Below are 22,594 nucleotides of genomic sequence, written 5' to 3'. Positions count from 1 at the left end.
AGTAGTGTATGTAAGAGCATTTCACATGTGTTTGTGAGAGGTAATTCTGAATAATGTCCCTGACGGCCCCTCATAGAAAGGGGCAAAATTACAGAACCAGAGAGAAAGTAAGCATGTATGGGGCCAGATGTTTGTAATAAAACAATTCATCATCTCACTGGTGTCGTCTTGCTGTCCAATCATTTGTCAGGGCTGATCACCTGTTAGATGCATGTGGTGACAAGTGATTGCTTCAACTTGCAGTCTTTCTTCGCTCAGCTATCGATCCCAGCAAATTAAACACGCTGACAAAACACACAAGGTAAAGTTTCAACAGAGCAGCCTATATTGATGAAAAGCTGTTTGAGAACGAGCATTTGGGGAGAACATCATCGGACAAAAACATCCAGTTTTTTAAGCTTAATAAAAACTAGTGGTGTGTGTGTGTGTGTGTGTGTGTGTGTGTGTGTGTGTGTGTGTTTTGTAGGTCTTAGCTGGAGGAGAGCATGCAAGCTCCAAGTGGAACATGTGGTTTGGTCTGGTGTCCACGGGGGCCGGATTCAGTGCGACACCAGCACGAGACTGGTACGATGTTACAGGAAAGCTTTAGAGGAACACCTCCCTGTTTTCAATGAAACACCAAATGTCTCTGGCACTATTGATTAATCATTTGTGATTATTCTCAGTGTGCATGCACTGGTGTGTATGTTTTAATTAGAATTAGTCTTTCCTTATAGAGCCATGAAGACATTAGCCACAGGGCACTTTGCACCAAAAGGGCTGATTGCTTTGACATGCAGGCATGCTCTGTTTATTTAAGTGGTTTTGTGGGAAGTTCAGGACAACTAACTCCACCTGTTAAAAGAAACCGGTCTCTTTTCCTGTAGGTTTTTGCTCTATTTCAGTCACCTTCACACCCTCACATGTTCTCGTGTGACTTTCTCTTCCTGTTTTACCTGATTACCCATAAGGCCTGCTCAGTAGATGAGATAGTATGTCTGTCTATAAAAAAAAAAGAAACGAGGTCCAAAGAAAGATTTCCTCATATTTGACTGGTGAGAAGGAAATTGTCACTAGGTTAAAATGTCCCCTTGACTAGCAGTTTGGTGCTTGACAGATGATCTCAAATACCTGGATTTCTGTGAAATTTGTTGTGGAGAGCCATTGTGTCCAAAGAGACAGCTGTAATTTAATTGGAATTTTGTAAAAACATTGAATGGGGACATGTATGCTCCCTAGAGGAGGCCATTTCGCAATCTGGGGCACATTCATGTTCCTTTGGGGGTAACCCCTCTGCGTTTTAATGGTTTCTTTCTGCCAGTGGTACCTGGTATCCCTAGTGCTACCCATGATGTCCATCCATCCATCCATCCATCTTCATCCACTTATCTGGTATCGGGTCGTGGGGACAACAGCTGCAGAGGGGGAACCCCAAACTTCCCTTTCCCGAGCAACATCAACCAGCTCTGACTGGGGGATCCCGAGGCATTCCCAGGTTGGCGATATAATCTCTCCACCTAGTCCTGGGTCTTCCCCGAGGCCTCCTCCCAGCTGGATGTACCTGAAACACCCCCCTAGGGATGGGCCCAGGAGAAATCCTCATCGGAACCACCTCAACTGGCTCCTTTTGACGCGAAGGAGCAGCGGCTCTACTCCAAGCTCCTCACGGATGACTGAGCTTCTCACCCTGTCTCTAACGGAGACACCAGCCCCCCCTCCTGAGGAAACCCAATTTGGCCGCTAATACCCTGGATCTCGTTCTTTCGGTCGTGACCCAGCCTTCATGGCCATAGGTGAGGGTAGGAACAAACACTGACCGGTTGATCGAGAGCTTTGCCTTCTGGCTCAGCACCCTTTTCGTCACGACGGTGCGATAAGTGGAATGTAATACCGCACCAGCTGGTCCGATTCTCCGACCAATCTCACGCTCCATGGTCCCCTAACTCGCAAACAAGACCCCAAGGTATTTAAACTCCTTCACATTAAATAATTACCATGATGTATGAATAGCTAAATCATTGTTGTGATTCTCTTTTTGTGCTGTATTTTGGAATGTGGGGCGTAACAAATGTGCAGTCTCTATGAGCCTTTCGTTTGGCCAGTTTTGCTCATGTTTTAACTTACTTCCCTCCATTCTTTCTTTTTGATTCAGACAACTATTCATTTTTAGAGCACAGTGTCAAAACACACTTAATCAACAGACAGTGCATTATTCTTATACTGTTGTAGTCCAATGCCAGCAAGCCATTGTCTATGGTTTTGTCCATCTCCCAGCTGAGCACATCTGTGCATCTGTTGAAATGATTGAGTGTTGTTTAACAGGCATGACCAGAAAACCACATGCTGGACATCACAGGGGAGAAGCCTCACCTGCTGAAAGGGAGTTCTTGGCTTCAATAATGTACACAAGTTCACATACACAGATGTATGACATACAGCCAAGCACATGTACATATACACGCATGCAAACGTTTGCTTTCTGTTTGGCTATCTTGTTCACAGCTATGTAAACTATTTCATTCCCCTTTTTGTCTATTTTCTATTTTATCTTCTAGCTTGCATTTCATCCATTGTTGTATGTTAGTACTGTATTTGAGGCTTGGCTTGAGCGTGCATGTCACTGCTTGTAAGATCAATAGTGGCTTCCCAGCAGTTGGGTCATGCTGGAAGTAAGCCTTTCATTGGATTTGACAGAACCTTTGCAAGGCACAACCCATACAGAAAGGAAAATATACAGATTATACCAAAGAAAAAGTTTTTATATAATAAAAACGCTGCACTCTAAAATATAATTGTCACTTCACCAGCCAAAATTCACGCTTTTCTCATGACCCTTACCTCCTCAGGATATGAACCTGAATCAGATGAATGTACGCACACGCACACACACGCACACACAATAACCTTTTCTGCCTGGGAAATACTTTAAGGAAGCAAGGGAAGAGGAAGCAGGGAAACCAAGAAATAAATAACTCCTTTGTGTCACGGCTACATAAACAGTGCAGCACATTACAGATTACTACTAGCCCAACTGATAAGAAACATCCTACACACTATTACTGCATGTATATATGTGTGTATTTGAGTGTAGACATCATAACAAACATAAAGAAAGACAAACAGAACAAATAGGTTAGAAAAACAGAGATAGAGAGAATGAGGCTTTGTGTCCCCATTCCTTCAAACACTTTTTTTAAAACATATTTCCTTGTTTAGATATTTAATATTAAATATCCTCACCATTTTAATACAATGTGTCCAAAATCAAACCAAGCCAGCCAGGCCAGTAGAATAATGTGATTGTTATCTATTGTGAGTATTGGTACAATTCTGAGAACATTCTGCCTTCATCTGAACTGTCAGGAACGTGACAAAACCTCACAACCTGATTGCCGGTGCCAAATAATCTCCCGCAGAAATGTAAACTGGGTCTACTGGACCAGCTGACCCAATTCTTCAGTTTTTGATCTGAAAACACCAAATACTCCTCAATCTCAACGGTTGGCAGACAAAAGGAGAAAATACAGAAAAAATCTTGAATGATATACATTAGGGTATGAAGTCAGGTTGTGTGTGTGTGTGTGTGTGTGTGTGTCCTATCTGAGTGGCCACATATTTCATTGGTCCAGAATAAAAAGTTTACCAACTACCATTATCCTGCAAATCGCAGGCCCTGTGGGGAGACCCGTGCCCGGAGAATCTTGGCTCGGTTCGAGCAAGCCTTGAGAAACGTGCCGGAATGAGCAAATCAAGCCTCATTCACTCACTCTGGCATCAAAACCAGCATGGGATTACAACTGTACCTACTGCCAGAATAACTGCCGGCTAGGATTAGAAAAACGACTAACAGTTGATTACAATTGTTGCAACAGCTAAAAGTGAGGTCCAGGGCATTCATTTCGTTGGTTGAGGGAAATAATAATGCATCAGTGCAGCCTAATTAGGAGCAAATTACAGGGTTCAATAATTCAGCAATGGATGGACTGTTTCTGTGATTGTTGACACCTTAGAATTAAATCACTTTAAGGCTGTAAATACCACATCGCTTTTTTTCACCGGTCAATCCAACTTTCTCCCTGCTTTTCATTGCATTTGCATCTCATATCACTCCTCTTCATTACATTCCCTTACTTCACCACCTTATGTCTTCACTGCACTTTAAAAGTTCTAGCAGTAGGCTTTCTTGAAATGCTGAGAAACAGAAATGCTCCTTTTTCTTTTGCATCCGCTTAACAGCCAAGGGGTAAAACCAACCTGTAAAAACAGTCGGTCTAAACGATGCATGATGTCAAGTTAAGACCTTGCTGGAAGACAAACAGCCAGTCATCCTTTTTCATTTCTCGGAAGAGATCCTAGAATCAAGATGAAAGCAAGACAGTCAAGCTGCCGTGAGATACATTGAGCTCACACAACGCTGATGGCTTGGTTACCATGGCAACCATACAAGGTGAGAGAGAGGACATACCAGCACTAAGTAAATCTCCTCACTGGAGATTCAGGAATGCAGGTAAAGTCTGCCTCCCTGATTTCCTCTGTATATTATACTGTATATATATATATATATATATATGTATTTTACCCCAAAATGAACAAGTTGAATGGTTTTACTTCTGCTCTCATAGCCCAGGTTTTATGAATCACATCACAATGATTCCAAGTGCACCATCCTTTTTAAAATAGGACTTTGAGACGGCTTTTTACTTCACACATGACTTTGATTTCCAGACTCATTTATGTTGATGCATAAATCTGGCTTTTGCCAGGGGAGTAATCAGAGATATAGCTTAAAGGGAGTGTGTGAAAATAGATGAATAAGGAGATGAGAGACAAGGGAGACAGTGAATTCTTGGTTTTGGCTGCAAAGGTAGGAAAACACAGGGCAAGAGTGAGAACCAACATAATTACACAACGGTAGATCTCCTACAAAATAAAAGAGAGTAGAGTAAAAGAGAGCTTGATATAGAAGATTGGCAGTGGAAAAAGGCTGCAGAGAAAACTTCTTCAGGGTTTCTCTTACCTCTAAGAAGCAGGTCCCAGCTGGGGTGTTCTCCTTGATGGAGGCATTGTAGAAGTTGCTGGAAAACACAGGTGTGTTATCATTAACATCCTGTAGCACAATGTCCACCTTTGCTGTGGACGACAATGGCGGTCGGCCGCTATCCGTCGCAACAACGGTCACACTAGGTGCTGGCTCTGATTCGAAGTCCAGAGCCATTGCTGTGGTAATGATCCCTGTAACCGGGTCGATGGAAAACCAATCAGAGTGGGAGTTTTTAATCTTAAGGAGACTATATCGGACGTCCCCATTGGGACCCTGGTCCTTGTCCCTGGCAGTAACTTGTAGAACAAAGGAACCAGGATAGACAACCTCAGGAATAGTCTGTCTGTAGGCCTGCTGGTCGAACAGAGGGGGGTTGTCATTGACATCAGTCACCTGAATGGTGAAAGATGACTCCGCCCTGAGGGGAGGCGTGCCAGAGTCTGTGGCCATAACCCTCAGGTCATACGTGTCCCGTTCCTCTCTGTCCAAGACCTGGTCAACATATATCAGGTAGATGATGCTGTCCTTGGTTGTGAGAGCAAACTTCCCATCACCCCCCTCAAGGGACACATTCACGTTGGCGTATTCTCCATAGTCTGGGTCTGTGACAGATATCCGAGCTACATACTGGCCTGGTTGGGCCCCTTCGGAGATCCTGGGAGAGCCGTCCTCACTGAGGAAGATGATGGTCATGGTGGGCTGGTTGTCATTGTAGTCACGGACATGAATGGTCACGAACGCATTGGTCACCTGAGAAAATGCACGTTTCATGTTACTTATTATTCAAATTAATTTGTGTAACATTGTTTTCTTATTTTTTTCAAAAAAAGGGAACTTTTCATTGTCCAATTAAATAATTTTACAGAAATCTGTCCAACAATTAGGGCTGCACAATATATTCTTCTGTTCTCTTTTATTTATTTTTTTCATCATCATTGCAGTATCAACTGCCGCAATAAACACATTGCAAAAGGCTGCGACATGATCGCAAAAGAGATATTTGTTGTGTTAGATCAGCCGAAAACTGCACATTAAAATAATTAATAATTGTATTTTTTTAGTGGCACCTTTTAAATGCAATTTATTGTTCCATTTGTTCAATAAAATAATGCTGGAAATGATTTCCTTTCATTTGTTTTAAATTCAACAAGCAATTTGTTGTATCTTAGCAAAATACTCAAAGCAGCAGAACTGAATACACCTTAATATCTGTTTGTTTATCGCAACGGATATTGTTATCGCAATTTCAACGTTATCCCATATTGCATATTTTCCTCAAATCATGCAGCCCTATATAACCTGTTATCATTAAAAGCACCAGCAAATTATCTTAAACACACTGTTTAGAATAACCAGGCATGCAATTACCTCAGGGTGGCTGGCGTTATCCCTGGCCTGGACCACCAGTTCATGGACCCTCTTCAGTTCATAATCCAGGGGCCTATTCAGAGTGATGACCCCGGACTTAATGTCTATGACAAAGATGCGGTCAGGGTCACTCTGACGCCGGTTGATTTCATAAAGGACCAGACCATTATCGCCCTCATCCTCATCGGTTGCAAACACCTGAAATGATAAGGAAGTCAAACACTGAAATTAAAATGACCCTGGAAAATCTGGATTTACAAAAGCAAGAACTATTACTGAAGTAATAGTTCTGAACACTGGCAAGACTTGCGCTAACCTGTAGGATGCTGCTGCCTTGTTGGAGACTTTCAGAGATAATAGCGTGGTATCTGCTCTGATTAAAGACCGGCGCGTGATCATTGATGTCGGTCACAGTCACTTCCAGGGTCATGGATCCCATCCGCCTGGGTGAGCCCCCATCAAAGGCCTCGAGGACCAGAGTGTAAAATGAGCGCTTCTCCCTGTCCAGGAGTCCATTGACCACCAGGTCTAGATACAGCATCTTGTTCGCAGCTCTCTTGGTCTCCAGTCTGAACGCCTGGCCAACGTTGCCCTCTGGAATAGCGTAGCCTTGGGTGGTCAGCTGGTCCTTGTCCGCGTCCGTTGCAGGCTCGAGGGAAAACCTAGTCCCCACTGCTGTGTGCTCAGGGATCTTAAGAAGAGCTTTCTTTTTGGGGAACACAGGTGCATGGTCGTTGATGTCGTTGACAGTGATCGAAACTTCAACAGTGACTCCCGTCATTGTCACGGCAATAAAGCTGTAGTGGTCCCTTTGCTCACGGTCCAGACGGCGTGCAGTGGTTATGATTCCTGTGGTTTCGTCGATATTGAGATCGTTGCTTACGCCTGTGCTCTCATGGTCCGAGATGAAGTAAAGACCCCCAGTTTCACCAGGCGGTAACCCAGCGCTAATATCACCAACAATGGTCCCTGCCGGCTGCTCTTCATCCAGCTGGAGCTCCAGTGCTCCGAGGACAGTTGTAGACTGAACAAGAACAAGGATGGTGCAGAAATAAAAGAGTGGCTTCCATCGCCAGAGACTTGAACACATGCAGGTTCCACTGACCCAAGCCCTCCGTCTTGACCCTTTGCTTGTTATTGGCATGGCTAGGGTCTGCTACACCTGGGAGAAAGAGAAAGATATCAGCCACAGCAAAATTGTATTCCTAAAATGTTTATGATGTGGGAATTATTGAGCAATTAGAGAATGAAAAATCTTAAAAATGTACTTTCTCCCTAACCACAAATGAAAACAAATTGTCACCAGGAAGTGGAGTTTGTATCTTAAATTCTAGCGTAACAACGTGCTAACACTTTTACAATCCAGAACCTATATTAAAGACACAACATGATGAATTTCAGCTTTTTTCCCCCCATTAAATTCACATAATATAACATTTTGGAAAGAACTCTTCAGCTGGATCAGGAGACTTTGAAAGAGCATGCAAATGGAAGTCTAAATGTGTCCAGGATCCACATTGGCTTGAACCCCATTGGGGACAGAATCATAAACTATATATATCTGAAGGATAACACATTTTATTCACTGGGTGAGAACATTTTAAAGTGTCCAGAGGTATCCCTAAAAACCCAAGCGAACCCCATTTAAGACACTGAAATGGGCACCATAATCCTTTGTAAGACTTTTATTTCATGACAGCAAAGGCTGACACCCACACCCACACACACACACAAACACACTTACAAATACATGGAATGCATGTGAAAGTTAGTAAGTCTATAGCTTTTTCAGCAGGAGCTTTATGGGGAAAAGCAGTCATTTAAGACGGTAAGCTTAGTCTCTTTGTTCCCCACACTGTAAAACATGCACATATCCATGAAGGTAATATGCTCCTTATTCTAATGTTACGTCAATCTTATCAGTCATTGCCTGGATCTAATCCTTAACAGATACACATACTGTAACTATCCAGAAAAGAATGCATGAGTCCAGGGTCAAACACTTTTGCCAACAATGCTTTATATTCCTGTTGTGCCAGAAGAGTGATTTGTCTTTTTGACTGCAAGGAAGAGTTTAAAACTCACCTGACAGTGTCCGAGTTATCCTGCAGCTAACCTACCATCTGGTACTTCCAGCAACTTAAAACAAACACCAATAATTATTTGCAAATGGGATTTGACCCAGGTTTGACACACATACCTTTTACACAAGGTCATTAAAATCTGGAAATATAAACTTAACCTACATGGCCGCTGTAAATTCTAATGAGATAGATGCTAATTTTTAGCCCTTGATGAGGTCTAAAGATATTTAGATTATATTCAAAATGAGAACAATTGTTTATACGTGTCCCTCTCGTATGTAAAGGGAAAGATTTATTGAGCGTGTAACACTTCAAAACATCCTGCAATGAGGAGGACCATCAAGCCCTAACCTACCTCATTTATCACACAGACCAGAGGGGGGCTGAACACCTAAATCCTCTGGAATGTGAATAAGTCCTGCCTGACCTAGTCTTAGCCAATGTTTGGTACAAATCCTCAAAACTCTAGATGTGTGATGCACGCAAAGGGCTAGTAGGACACAGGAGGTTAGTTGTCAATGGTGGTTGTTGGCCTTTGCTGTCCAGCCAAATTCACCCAGACAATCACTCCCCCAGTGCACGTATAGTCTGGACAGTTAACCTAAGGAATGTGTTCCACCTCTCGAGAGAAAGCCAGCCTGCTGCCGGCTGCCGTTGAATTAAAGCATTCACGGTGAATTACAGCTTTCACACTCACACCAAAAAAAGCCATAGGCTGACTAGTATTCTACATAAAAAATGATGAAAAGCAGTTTATGTCTAATAATCAATAAGTTGATCAAAGTGAGGTTGCACTCAGCAGTTGGAGTAGATTCACTGTGTCAATCACCTTAATCGGAATCAGAGACACATAGAAATGCTAAAATACTTGCTTATAATTGAGCTTAACATAACTAGTTGATTTTCAGTTTCTTCTCAAATACTTTAAGTATAACTCCTGACAATCATCCACCCCACTAGTTTTACTATTGACCCTGACCTTCTGAGGTAGTTTATGAGGCCTCAGAGGAGGAGAGATTAATAAAGTCTATGGCTCCACTGGGATAGAGAGAGGGCGACTGATAGTGGCCCCTCTGGAATGGTCATTGACCTCTACATCTGATCCAGATGGCTGCTCTGGACAGTTGCTGCACTCCTACGCAAAGAGGGAAGTAGATCTGAGCCTGAGCATAGTCTGCATACACGCCTTTCTTTTGTTGTGTTTGCAGGGCATCAAAGTAATTGTGAGTTTTTGTGTCTTGAATAAGCGCGGGAGGAAAAGAGAACAAAAGCGAAGAGTTGAAAGAGTAGGTCTCAGAGAGAGAATTATCCGTGTAATGATAAAAAAGAACCCTTTCTACTGCTAGGAGGGAAACTCACACTCTGTGATGAAATGAACTAACAGTACACTAGAGTACCATAATGCAGCCATTGAGAAAACCAGGGAGTACAAAAAAAGAACAAGAGAGATGGAAAGACTGGATTAAGGAAACAATAAAACAAGTTACATTCTGAGGAGTGATTACAGTTTGCTTTGGCTTTACTGTCTTTTTGTCTTTAATGACCACTGAGCTGTGTAGGAATAACTTATGATTGAACAGGAACGTCAGAATGGTATATTTCAAAGTGTGCGATGACGTACATGTGTCCTTTTACGTCCTCTCTCCCTCACTGCTTTAGATGAGTGTTAGTGAAAGGTTATATTGATGAACAGTTTGTACGGATGCAATCGGTCACTGTCAATGAGCAGTCAGTGAATGACATCATCTCCCTTTTGACATGTGCTGTAATACACTTGTGTTTACACTGGATAACCCAAGCTGATGAAGAATGGAGAGAGCAGGGGTAAAATAAAGCTCATGCTGAAAGGATACTGGCTTTGACTTTTGTCCAGTGGAAAACACAACCACCTGATTCACTCCCTCTAGTGGCGCTCTTTTTACATTCTGCTAATTATGATGAATGGCGTTTCTAATATTTAACACAAGTGATGGTATTGATTACATATTAAATTCAAAAAATGTACATGAAATAAGGAAAAAAAAACACCGAACATTGAACCTGTCTGTCTGGTTGCATGTGCTTAATGCATTTATGTCCTTGTACGCCTGCACAACACATGTGTATGCAAGCAGTGACATCATATCTGTGCGACCACATTGACAGGCAGGGCAGACCCAGAGGGCTCCAAGCAGTCTCAGCCACATTATATCTGGCATTGCACCCCCATAATCTGCCTCTGCTGTGCACAAGCCTCAAAGCCTCAAATACATGGGCCTCCACTCTTAAGTGGTGTTTCCATATAATAGAAAACCAAAGTGTTTTCTATAGGATGTGACCATTTAAAGCAGTACAGTATGTGTATGAGGATGTGCGTGAGTGTGTTTGCGCTGTCGTATCTTAGTTGTGAGGAATAGCTTTTCCTCATGCAGTGCCAATTCTAAACAGGCCTCTCTATCTCCCTCCCTTGTCCCTCCCTCCTTCTTCCCTTTGTCCATCCCCTCTAATGGATTTAGCAGATCTAGTAGGGCATGCCATAGCTACCCATGGGCCAAGCTAAACAGGACCCAAAGTCCCAAAGTTCCAAGTAACGGCCTCTCCACACCGCCTCTATCTCAGCCATGTTTTTTCTGATTTGGTAGAACAGCACAGGGTTGCATTCAGCTAGTTCCTCAGTGGTTGATAGATCTAGCATTGCCTGTAGATAGTTGGCAGCCACTCATTCAGCCCTTCAACTGCTTCTGTGTCAACCAGAACAAACATTGGCTAGTTCCTGTAAATGACACTAAAATCAGACAGGAAAAAGACTACAAAAGGTTAAATTAAAATACAGAAGTTAAAATACAGTATTCCTGTCATAAAGACCAGCCACTGAATACAACCTTGTGTTCAGATAGTCCCAAAAAACCCAAATGCAAAAATCCGATTTTCTCATCTTGCAACATCTTTCTTGCAATCCATTTTATGCATGCGCTCTATGTGGTGTTAAGATATTAGATTGTTGTAGTTTGGGTGCCATTTAAAAGCATGAAAAAATATGATCACAGTTCTCTGCAATTGTTAAATTGCAGGGTGGCTAGAGCAACACCAACTCTTTAAATGACAGAGAATGGGTAGGTTAGGCCAGGTTGTAGTGAAACAGGCTAAAGCAGAATAAAGCTTTGTGAGAAGAGAGAGGGAGGGAAAGGAGTGCTGAGAGTCGGGTGGGGGTAGAAGATGGAGGAATGCTTTGCATCTCAGTTTTCATGTCATTTGGGTTGTGTGTGTGGGTTTAGGGGGACGCCAACTATGACCCTTTCTCCCCTTGAGTCGCCTTTCTCCGGATCTCTTGATATAGACGTCCCGTTTCCAACCCCAGCTGTCATTAGCAATGTGAGTATGTGTGTGTGTGTGTGTGTGTGTGTGTGTGTGTGTGTGTGTGTTGAAATTCACTTCTACATATATACCTTTTTCCTCAGTTTCAGTTTTACTTTTCCCCCTTTCCAGACTACATTTACTAAACGGACCCCCCTGAAAAGCTTATTTGGGGTTCTCCATTTCATGCGGCCTACATGTGATCATCGTACCTTCTGAAATTGTGTTTAACGAGACAATTATGATGTATTAACTAAACAAAACAAACTAAAAATGTAAACTAAAGTATCGTAGCACAGGCCCCTCAGACAGCCAGACTGTCTCAACAGTAACACACACACTGAAATATACAAGCAAATGCTGCACCAAAGCACAATCAATATTAATACTACTATGTATTGAGAGAGTTCATGACTGTGTCACACAATTAGTTTACCTCACTCAGGGGACGTCTGCAGCCATAAAGCTCTCACAACCTGTAAAACCCAACCTACGTATCTGGTTAGTGGAGACTGGTAGAATCTAGAGAAGTACATTTGAATTAATTATGAACCAGTGCCTTGGTTACTGTGAGCTGTAACGTAATTGGTTCATCTGATACAGAGTGACAACTAATCTAGTAGCCACAAATGCATACTTTTAATGGAACAAAATACATTCAGTTGATCCATCATTACTTAATCATCTTTTAATTTCTCTCTTCATTTCTTGTTCAATTTAGAACTATGTCAATGATTCCAAACTTTTGTACCGAGGAACCCAGCTGTAACATTTTTCCTCGTTTACATCAACTCTGTGAAGGCCTTTGTTTTTAATTCTGTCCGTGAAATGTTGCTCTAGAGTTTTATTTTATGACTTATTTCCTACATAAATGTCTATGTCAGTGACATCAGCAAGGCTGCTGAGGACGTCATCGTAGAAACTTCTCAGTTTACAGTAAAAGCGAGCCTCTGTTCCATGACAGAGAATCCACACTTTGCTTTCATATTGCAGTTTATGTTCTATTCCAAAGAATAGACTAGAAAAGAATAATCCAGAAGACATAATTGTTTTTCTGTGATAAAGATTTGTCTTCTATTCTGAGGGTATTTGGGGAGATATTTTTTCATGGTTTGGCTCCATGCTCTCATTTGGATGTGAAATGATGCGATGAAAATGAGGTTAAAGCGCTGACTTGTTGTTTAGTTTTGTTTTATTCTCAGCCATAAAAAAGCAGCCCTGGTTGAACATTATGTGTCCTCATGCTGGGGGTAGTGCTATTTAAGATATTAAAATTAAGTAATGATTTTTTGTATGTTGCATCCTATTCTGTTCGCCAAAAAATCAATAGGTTCAAGTGCTATTTGTAGCCATTGTTCATCTTAATTTATCAATGGGCTACGTATATTTGACTCAATACTTAGTGTAGCACTAATCATGTAGACTTGTTGACATTATCAAATCAGTCTCAATCTACTATGCTGCTACAACATAACTGTATACTCATGTAACACTCACATTTTGCATCTCCCAATGCACTTTTTTACTCAACTCAATGAGGATAATAGTTGGGGTAAAAGAACCGCAGAAGACCCTGAAACTCTGCTGCAGCAGCAGCATGACAATTCAAAGCTGGGTTGATGACTCAGATTTGTTTATTTAACCACACAGAGGATGTCAAGCTGGAAAACAGTCACACACACATACACACACTTACAAACTTTGCCCGGTTCCCCTGTTACAAAACGTCCTAGATTTTACTGCCCGACAGGCAAGAAGGAGAAAGGGAACAACACACTCAGACATGGAAGGAGCCGAGAAAGAAGTGGATCTAGATATGCAGACAAAAGATTCAGAATGAGGTTTCCTTAGAAAAGCATTGCCACGGTGACAGAGACAGAAACATGACATACAGTTAACCATAGTCTGAATGAGTGCTGAATCACTTACATGCATGCAGCCTCACACGCACCCACATAAATAATGTAACCTCTGGACCGTCAGTGAAGCCATGAAGTGAAAACACAGCCGGTGGTGATTCACTAACCCCTCAACCTTCAAGGCCACGCGTGCGTGTGTGTGTGTGTGTGTGTGTGTGTGTGTGTGTGTGAGATGATTCTTGAAAAATGAATAAAGTGGGTGAAAATTCAAAGAATGTGAGGTTAAGAAGGTAAAGAAAGAATGAGATAATAATACAAAACAAAGTAAAAAAAAAAAAATGTTGACATGGCGAGATATCCCTGAAGGTGAAGCAACAGCTGCCATCTACCATCACTCATCGCCCCTCCCCATCAGATCATGTTTATTATCCCACAAGGGCATATCGTCAAGCCAAACCAACTCCATGACTGAGATAAATACCCTTGCATTTTAAGTTCTACTTGATAGGAGAACACCAATTTAATCCACTGTAGTGAAAAGAAGAACACTGACTGGAAAAGGATCAGGAAATATTAAATGTAATGTGGAAGATTTTAAAATGTACAAAGAAGTACCTAATGGCTGCTTCATTTGGCAGTGCATTTTGCCACATATCCGTAGTATGCATAGCACACAGAGTTGTTGTTTTTATTAGCCATTTAGGTATGTCGTGGTTAATTAATCAGTAAAATTAGACAGTGTGCATGAAAATCATTACATTCCAATGTCAACATAACGCTATGCAAATCACTAACCGATTGCAATATTTAACAAATTACTTGTTTGGTGTCTGTGTGTGATCATGTTGTACTGACACCCACACACACCTGCTACTTTAATTACCTGTAGAATTTTCCTAACCATAATCTTTAACCTAAGATAGCTTTAGCCCAGTCATAATTTAAAACCTAAAACTCTGAAAATAATCTGGGGACATATGGCAAGTGAGTCCCCACATGTGGCAATATGTACATACTTTAGTCACAAAAGTGAAAGAAGGGAAACCAAAGATCTATCTCTTAACTGAACCACACACACATTCCCACATAAACACACACGCACAAACACACACACACACACACACACACACACACACACTTTAATCTTTTTCCACATTCCACCCAATGAAATAATCGGCGGCACGGCCTAACAGCAAACCAGACAGAAAGTCATATCAGGTCATGTTATTGTTTCAGAAAACACATAAACATGAATCACAGCTAACAAAGCTACATTTCTGAGGGTGAAAAGAGGTTATTATGTTCCTAAGAGAAATGCTACGGGGTTAATTTCACTCGGAGACACTGGGAATGTGGCTCTTCTTTGGTTGAAAAATCTGTAAAACTATCAAAATCTGTAATTATTTATCCCTAGCTCAGAATATGGGGCAGTGACTTAGCTTATTAGTTATTAAATTCTCCATCAACTCTCGGGTTAGTGGTGCGCCGACAGCTGTTCTCCAAGAGAATGCCTTTGTATCATGTTACTCCATTATATGTCTTGTGGTAAGCCTGGGAATTAAGTCTGTCTGTCTTTGTTTAAATTTGCTCTACAGACTTGAAAAGACATCAATACTCATCAGTTAATAAAGGATGAAATCGTAACAGATTTGATGGATGGATTTGAGGCTCCAAATGAACAAAGTAACTTCAGGACTGATCAATGGCACTTTGATTCTCTGACAGAAATGTCAATGGCAAACAACACAGAATATAATATTTTCCCAAAGCAAAGAACTTTTCTCCAGCCAACTTTTCCTTCTATTCTCTCCTTTTGTCTCACACCACCCACACCCATCCAGTCTCTGAATCCCTTAACTTGCGTAACACGTTGCACTACCTGCGCTGCGGTGCCCTACATGCAATTCTCAGCTTAGTGCAAGTGTTTGAAGTTACCAGAAGCTCAAATCATCTCGCTTACTTCATTAAAAACACATGAGACTCTACGCAGACAAGCTCTCTCTTCCTCTTTTTGCTCAGCCCGCTTGCCTTGAGAGCTCAGACACCTCTCATTCATCATGCACCCAGATGGACAGCAGTTCCAACATTTCATTCATCTTTGCTCATGGCCATTCTCACATTTATCTCTTCATGTGACTAATGAAATGAATATATCACTTTTTTTGGAAACATATGTGCATATACATGCCTGCACCAGTCATTGCCTCAATGGAGAAGAACTGATAAAGAGATCCGAGCAGAAATGTCTCTTCTGGCATCTGAAAGAATACAGTGCTAAAAAAGCTAGTCAATTAATCAATTGGTGTATAGAGAGAAAATTAATTAACAATGAAGACACTTTCACACCAGCTGGTTTCTGGCATTTCATGGATTGAACAGTTAAAGGTGCAATATGTAATACTGACAACTAGTGTTTAAAATAGTTAATGCCGTTCAAATTCAAAATACTGGAGAGCGTTGTTTCCCCCGCCCCTCCCCCCCAGACTGGAAGTTCACAATGGTTGCCAGGCTGAGACCGCAGCATCCACAACAATGTTGCTAGAACACAGCGCAGCACAGTAGCTAACGTTGCTAATGCTGGCTATATTGACAGTCATAAAAGCCCCTGCTCAGACGGAGCTCAGTAGCCAACTGACAGACACAAATTACAGTAAAAACTGCTAAAAACACAACTCTGTCCTGTGTCTGTCCTCTCCACCCGACAGACATACACACCTCCGGTGACGTTAGCAGTTAGCAGGGTTAGCATGGCACCATTACATGTCGGGATCACTTTACTGGCTGCTTCTCAATTGTTTGTGCGAGTAATATAATTCAATGTGAGTACACAAATGTTGAAATTACATAAAATGGCCGTCCCTTGTAGCTTTGACAATTTAGCCTGAAGCCAATGCTTACCTGAAATTACCGAAAATTAGCCAACTCTGCATCCTTCTGGGCTCTAAGCGGTCTCCATCTTTCAAATACATCTCCAACATTTACCCCACATTGGGGTCATTTTTGGATTTATTACACTAAATATATTACATAATGGACCTTTAATTTATTGGTAAACAAAAGAATTAAGACATTTACTGCTGATGGAAGTAGTCATTAGTTGTACCCCAAAAGACATATCTTTTTTAAAAGTACTGTATATTCAAAGGCCACATACTTGCTCGCTTGCACACAGGCATGTACAGACGCCAACTCACTTCTTCCATCCATCTACTGCAACAATGAAAAACCCAGAGTTCCAATGATCTAGCCACACTTTGGCATTCAGGGGCCAGTGTCTCAGTTCCAACCCACAGTGGAGAAACAAAGGGTGGGGAAACTCGAGACAACACCAAGAGGACTTCCATCAGCAGCTTCCTCCAGGAAATATAACAACCCATTTCAAGCAGTGATTATCCCAGATCTGAATCTTAAAGCCTGGTCTGGTTACGCTGGCCATTTTGGATCAACATCTGTTGTCAAAATTACAGATTACACTGTAGCAAGTCGAGACATTTAACACTTATGGTATTTTTAGAGGGCAGTGGAACTCGCCCAAAAGCAGACAGCACCTACTGTTCTGCACTGTAAAGCTTTTTTCAATTTTTTTATTTAGCCAGTGTCTGGAGACTTTCCCATTCAGCTGACCTGATCATTACACTAACAGGATCCCTACAGCCGGGACCAAGACAGAATAATGACTATTACTTTAGAACTGGGCCTCAGAACAAACAAAAATGGAAATGCACCATCTGAAAACTCCAGCTAGTCAATCAATCTGAATCTGACAGCAGAGTCCAGTCATTCCTTTGATTGGTTGAGGCAGCCATACACTAATATCTTCTCCAGAGCAACAGATAGATGGGCCTTCATACTGTAAGTAGGAAGGTAAGATCTGTATTTCCCCAGGATACAGACTATAGAACACTGTCAGAGCTAAGTTAAAATAAGGTATGACTCAGGATGATTATGTATCAGTGTTTGATTCATTTTGCCAGATTTTATTTAATATGAACACGTTTTAACGACCACACATTGCAAAGTATGAACTTGTATATCATAATATAAACATTATCTCCCAAAGTTCTAGCAGCATAAAGGAAACATTAAACATGCAAGTATGGTAAGTGCTGAGAAAATGGGAACAAGTTTTGAAGGCAAAGCCAAAATAAAAATAGGAAATTACAACCTGATGCCTTTATATAATTGTTTAATTTTTTAAATGTATTGACGAAATTTCACCAATGCATTGACATACTTACAGTAAGGTCATTGAAACCCGCACGATACAGTTGTATTTTAAGTTCAATTTCGATTTGTGGAAATACGTTCTCTGCATATAAGCACACACGCAGCTCAAATTTTACAATGGTGTAATTCAATTTCATGATTTTAATCACAGCAATATGGCAGACTTGGCAATTGTAGCTGCCATGGCAACCAAGAGGCCCTGAGGTTAAAGTTAATGAAATGTGGAGCAATCAGCAAAGGGGATTCCTTATCAATGGGAATCTTATTTCCTGACTTCACTGCTAAGTATTAATAACTGCCTGGTCCTCCTGTGGATGCATGATGCAAACAGAAGTGGCTTTCCAGGAAACCAAACTACTCATCATGCAATACTGCTGCTTAACACTGGTTATAGTTCACATGCTGCCTACTCAACATAAATGACATTTAATCCCCTCATTATTGAGACTTTGGTTTATGTTATGTCTAAGACTGGTCTGCGAGGTAAACAAAGACACCAACACAAACCCCAGTGAGTGAAAGATGGAAGGTAAATAATTCCACTAGCTACTTGTGGAGCCAGGGAAGAGGAAAACAATCTTTAGATTTTGGGTTGGCTGTCATCTGCTACCCATTCAACACTGATGAGTGTGTGTTGTATTTTCTGTACTTGTGAGGACAAATGGTCATTTTGCCTTCCCTCATTTTAAGGTGTTAATTTAGCATTTAAAGCATGTGGTGTTGAGAGTTAGGATCTGGTTTGTTGGGGTATGGGGAATGGAGGAATATCATTGAGTGAGGTGAGGTAAAGCTTGCGGAGGTCCCATGTTGTGTGCGTGTGTGCGTGAGAGAGAGAGAGAGAGAGGGAGAGGGTGAGAGTAAGAGGGAGACTCTGAGTCACTTTCCGATATTTGTAGTCAGATGCGGATTTCCCATGCACAAAAACAAAACCCAGGAAAAAACTATTCTAGGACACAATTAGATAGAATTTTGTTTGAGCTGCAACATTTGGGTGGGAAGATGCTTTCTGTTTTTTTTCTTTTTCTCTGTTGGCACTACGCCATAAATTGGGTTGATGAGTTGGAGCAGATATTACACCAAAGCCTTCACTCTCTACAGTTTTCTCTGCAATATTGTACAAGTGGTCTCTTTGTTTTTTCTTAAATAACAATCCAAGTTTTAGACTTTGTGAGAAAGAGTTTACAGTATAAAACCATGCACTACTAAAAATTGGCTGAAAAAGACCACATTGTGTTTTTAAGTTTTGTGGGAGCCAAAAAGAGGACAACAATGTTTACAATACAAGTAGGATTTCAGTGTCAATGTGGGTGGTGAATGCACAATTTAATTACACTGTTTATCATCGGAGTTTAAAGTAAATTTTAAAGATTACTTGAGACTTGCGGAAGCTTGAATTTGGATATTCCCTAAAGTAATACCGTTAGAGTAAACTTTTAGGTAAAGACCCAAAAGATTGTGATATTAGATTTAATCTTGAAAAAAAAGGCAAACTTAATGAAAGGTTTAAAACAGAGATTTAACTATATTTGCCAGCATGCCAGAATTATTTAGATGTAACATTTTCAATATACAAGCAGTAGAATAAAATTAAGAAACCCAGCCAAGTTTAAGGCCCCGTTGCTGCCAACATGTACCCCCAATAATCCAATTTACACTGAAAGGAATGGTGGTTGGAGTGTAATTGCTATTATTTAGTCACCTCCCACAAATATTGTAATACAAAGTCTTTGAGCAGATGCTGAGTGTATGTATTATGAACACAGCCCTGATGAGAATCACCCTAAACCTGGCAGAGTGAGTATCATGCTCATCCATTCAGCTCCACTGAACCACATGAATTGCAAGGTAAACAGCAGACTGTTTACTTTTGTTGATAAGATCTACAAAAAGACTTGACACTGAACTGAATGATGAGACCTCTCTGCTTTGGCACGCTTGTTATACACAGTGTAAAAAAAACACTGATTCCCACCATTGACGGGTAGCAATGACAATAGTGAATCACCACAGCTAAAGGAGGATTAATAAATTCATCTTTTACAGGGAGGTCAGGGGTCATAGGTGGACACCTCAGCTGCCACACCATCATTTAATGGTGGTCTAGGCCCAAACTTGGAATTCATCTTTTTATGATTGTATCCTCTAAAAATCTACACTATGACCTCAAGAATCAAGATATAACTAAATTCTCTAGAAATGTATTAATTGCCACAATTGTAAAATATCCAAAGTCTTGCTCCTGTGTATGAGCTACGCTAAGCAGCTGATATGACTAATAATAAGTTGTTTGTACAAACACAAGCTCTACTTAGTCGCAGCCGCACAAACAGATATCCATATGGTTCCTATTAGAAAATGTCTTGCTGCACGCCTCTTCATTCTGCAAGAAACCAAACTTTTACTGGTTGCATGCAGACCTGAGGCTGAGGCCAGTATGCTTCAGAGCTGGAGGACATGAGTCCATGTAAGTAGATAGTGTAATAATTCAAAGATCCGTATCCCTCCTCAGCAAAAAAACAGTGGCTGTGGATGCCAGCAGACACCAGATATGACCGGGATAACTATTGTGGTTAGGCACTTAAATATGCCCCTGGTTTTCCATTTTTAGCTTTTGGCCATGTAAACATATGTAGACAGAATTGGCTGCTATAAATACACTTCATGTTTAAAAAAAATATATATATATATATATAACTCTGTCAAAATGTATTTACTGGATACAATAAAACTATCTAATAACCTCTTGGACTTCTTATTTTTGTATGTTTATTGTATGCGGTCTCTGGTCTCTACCCTGCAATGTTTGGGTTCTGTTTTCATAATCGTACAGAAAATGGAAATCTACACCACCATCAGCAGAGCAGGTCCTGCAGTAGAATATGGTCTAAGTGCTTTGCTCAAAAGGTACACAGCAGTACGTCAAATTCTCTCCACAAGTGACGCCTCACAGTTTTCATGAATCCCTACACTGTCACATTAGTTGGTCTCGCCAGGAATTAGTCCAGAGTATGCTATATGAATCACTTTGTGCACTTTATGGTGTTTCCCATTAAGTGGATATGTCCTCCCTGCAAACAAAGTGTATTCGCTGTAAGTTGTAAACCCAGATGAGGAAACCATTTACTGTCATCAAATAGTTCCATACAACTAAATGAGCCTACTGGCCTACTAGACCTCCCTTTCCTTTATAGTATGCATTTTTAAAAGGGCTCCATTCTTTGGCTCCATACTTGGCTATTTGGTAATCAATAATAAATATGAGACTATGCTCCATCACCACAATCCACTGATCTTGTATGATAGGCCTACTACTGTAGTCCCTCTGGTCTCCCCACAACTACGAGCTCCTGCATGCAAGGTGCAGATGCAGGATGCACCCTTCTATGTGGGGAACTGGAAGGGCTAATTTCTCTACCTTAATCTCTTGCTGATCAGATGCATCAGTGAACACAGAGGTTGATAATAAAGGAGATGGTACTTACATTCATCTGATCCACTCCGCAGTGCTGGTTGTAGACTCTGGATATCCCCTCCAAAACTGATTAGTATGCAAACGGGTTTCCAATTCCCCCTCAACGACAGACAATCCACCAGAACAAAATCTTGAATGGAGCTGTGCTGGCCAGCTGGACAGGGCTTTTTTCCTTCTCTTTTTTACATAATATCCCTCACAAATGATAGTTGAGCCAATTCCACAGATTTTCTAATCCGGTAGACCGCCAGGTTTGGTTTACTACTCCAGTGAAGAGGTTTTTTTGCGTCTCGGTTCCCGTGTCAGGTGAGCGCGCTTGAATCAGCTGGAAAGCTCTACGGTTTCTTTGCTGTCTGCAGAAGAAAAGGGATTTCTGTGGCCCTGCAGTGCTCTGCCCGGTCTTTCGCTGATCCTAAACGTGTCTCTCCTCTTTTTCTCTCTTTCAGCATCCAGTCACTCAAGGAAGGGGTGTGTGTGTGCATGTGTGCTGAGACAGAGCCGCTTCACGGCACCGTGCACCTCTCCGACTGAAAGCCGACTCCTCCACCACAAAGCCCAGCCCCCCAACACTCCTCCTCCCTTAACCGAGTTGGGTTGCTAATTTATTCGGGTAGCTACACAAAAGGGGGGACAGAGGAGATGGAGGCTGTATAGAGTGGGGTTTTAGCAGAGAGAGAAGATTGGAGAGCAGACTTTGGTGCCCCCCAGCTCCGTTCAGTGGAAGTAGTCTTTAAGACAAAGGAGCGCACCATGCGCCATCAAAAGAGGAGTTTATGCATGGAAATGAGTCATTGCGTTACATTTCACAACAAAAGCTTATAGCTTTAGATTATATATCGGATTTAAACTGGTATATATTTTCAACTTCAATTTAAATTCTGAAATTTTAGAGTAGCCTAGTAGCCTTATTATTGAAGTTAAAATCAAGGTTTTCAGTTTTCTGGTATTTTTCAAGTATCTGGATGTAAAAGCTGTAGGCTTACTGAGAGAAGTAGCAGCAGAGCTGGCTGGGCTGAGGTTCACACGCGCACACACACACTTTGGACTGCTCACATCAGCACAGCTAGATGGGAGTCATTCATCAACCCAGATTTTAGGTCAAGCCTACACCTGCTATGCTGAAGCAGAGCAAGGGAGGCTGTGTGAAGGAGGGAGAGATGGTGTGGAGGTGGGAGGTGTGAAAATGGGGAGGGGTCTGGGTGAGTGTTGGAGGTGGTGGCCAAGGACAGCA

The 22,594-nt window shown here is 41.5% G+C and overlaps 1 protein-coding gene across 1 annotated transcript in view; it reads right to left on the bottom strand.

The window, feature by feature from the left end:
- Positions 1–21,927, bottom strand: part of LOC117955402 (protocadherin-16-like) — an 82,128-nt gene extending 60,201 nt beyond the window's left edge. The window contains exons 1-4 of the mRNA XM_034889883.1: positions 21,374–21,927; positions 6,705–7,550; positions 6,389–6,586; positions 4,997–5,770 (exon numbers count right to left, since the gene is read on the bottom strand). Of these exons, the coding sequence (XP_034745774.1) occupies positions 4,997–5,770; positions 6,389–6,586; positions 6,705–7,532 (1,800 nt within the window). The 5' untranslated portion in view covers positions 7,533–7,550; positions 21,374–21,927. The remainder of the gene's footprint in view (positions 1–4,996; positions 5,771–6,388; positions 6,587–6,704; positions 7,551–21,373) is intronic.
- Between the last annotated feature and the right edge of the window lie 667 nt (positions 21,928–22,594).

This window comes from Etheostoma cragini, chromosome 13, assembly GCF_013103735.1.
Source record: "Etheostoma cragini isolate CJK2018 chromosome 13, CSU_Ecrag_1.0, whole genome shotgun sequence".
Taxonomy (NCBI): Eukaryota; Metazoa; Chordata; class Actinopteri; order Perciformes; family Percidae; genus Etheostoma; species Etheostoma cragini.
Note: the sequence above shows the minus strand (reverse complement) of the source record. Positions and strands in the feature narration are given on the sequence as shown.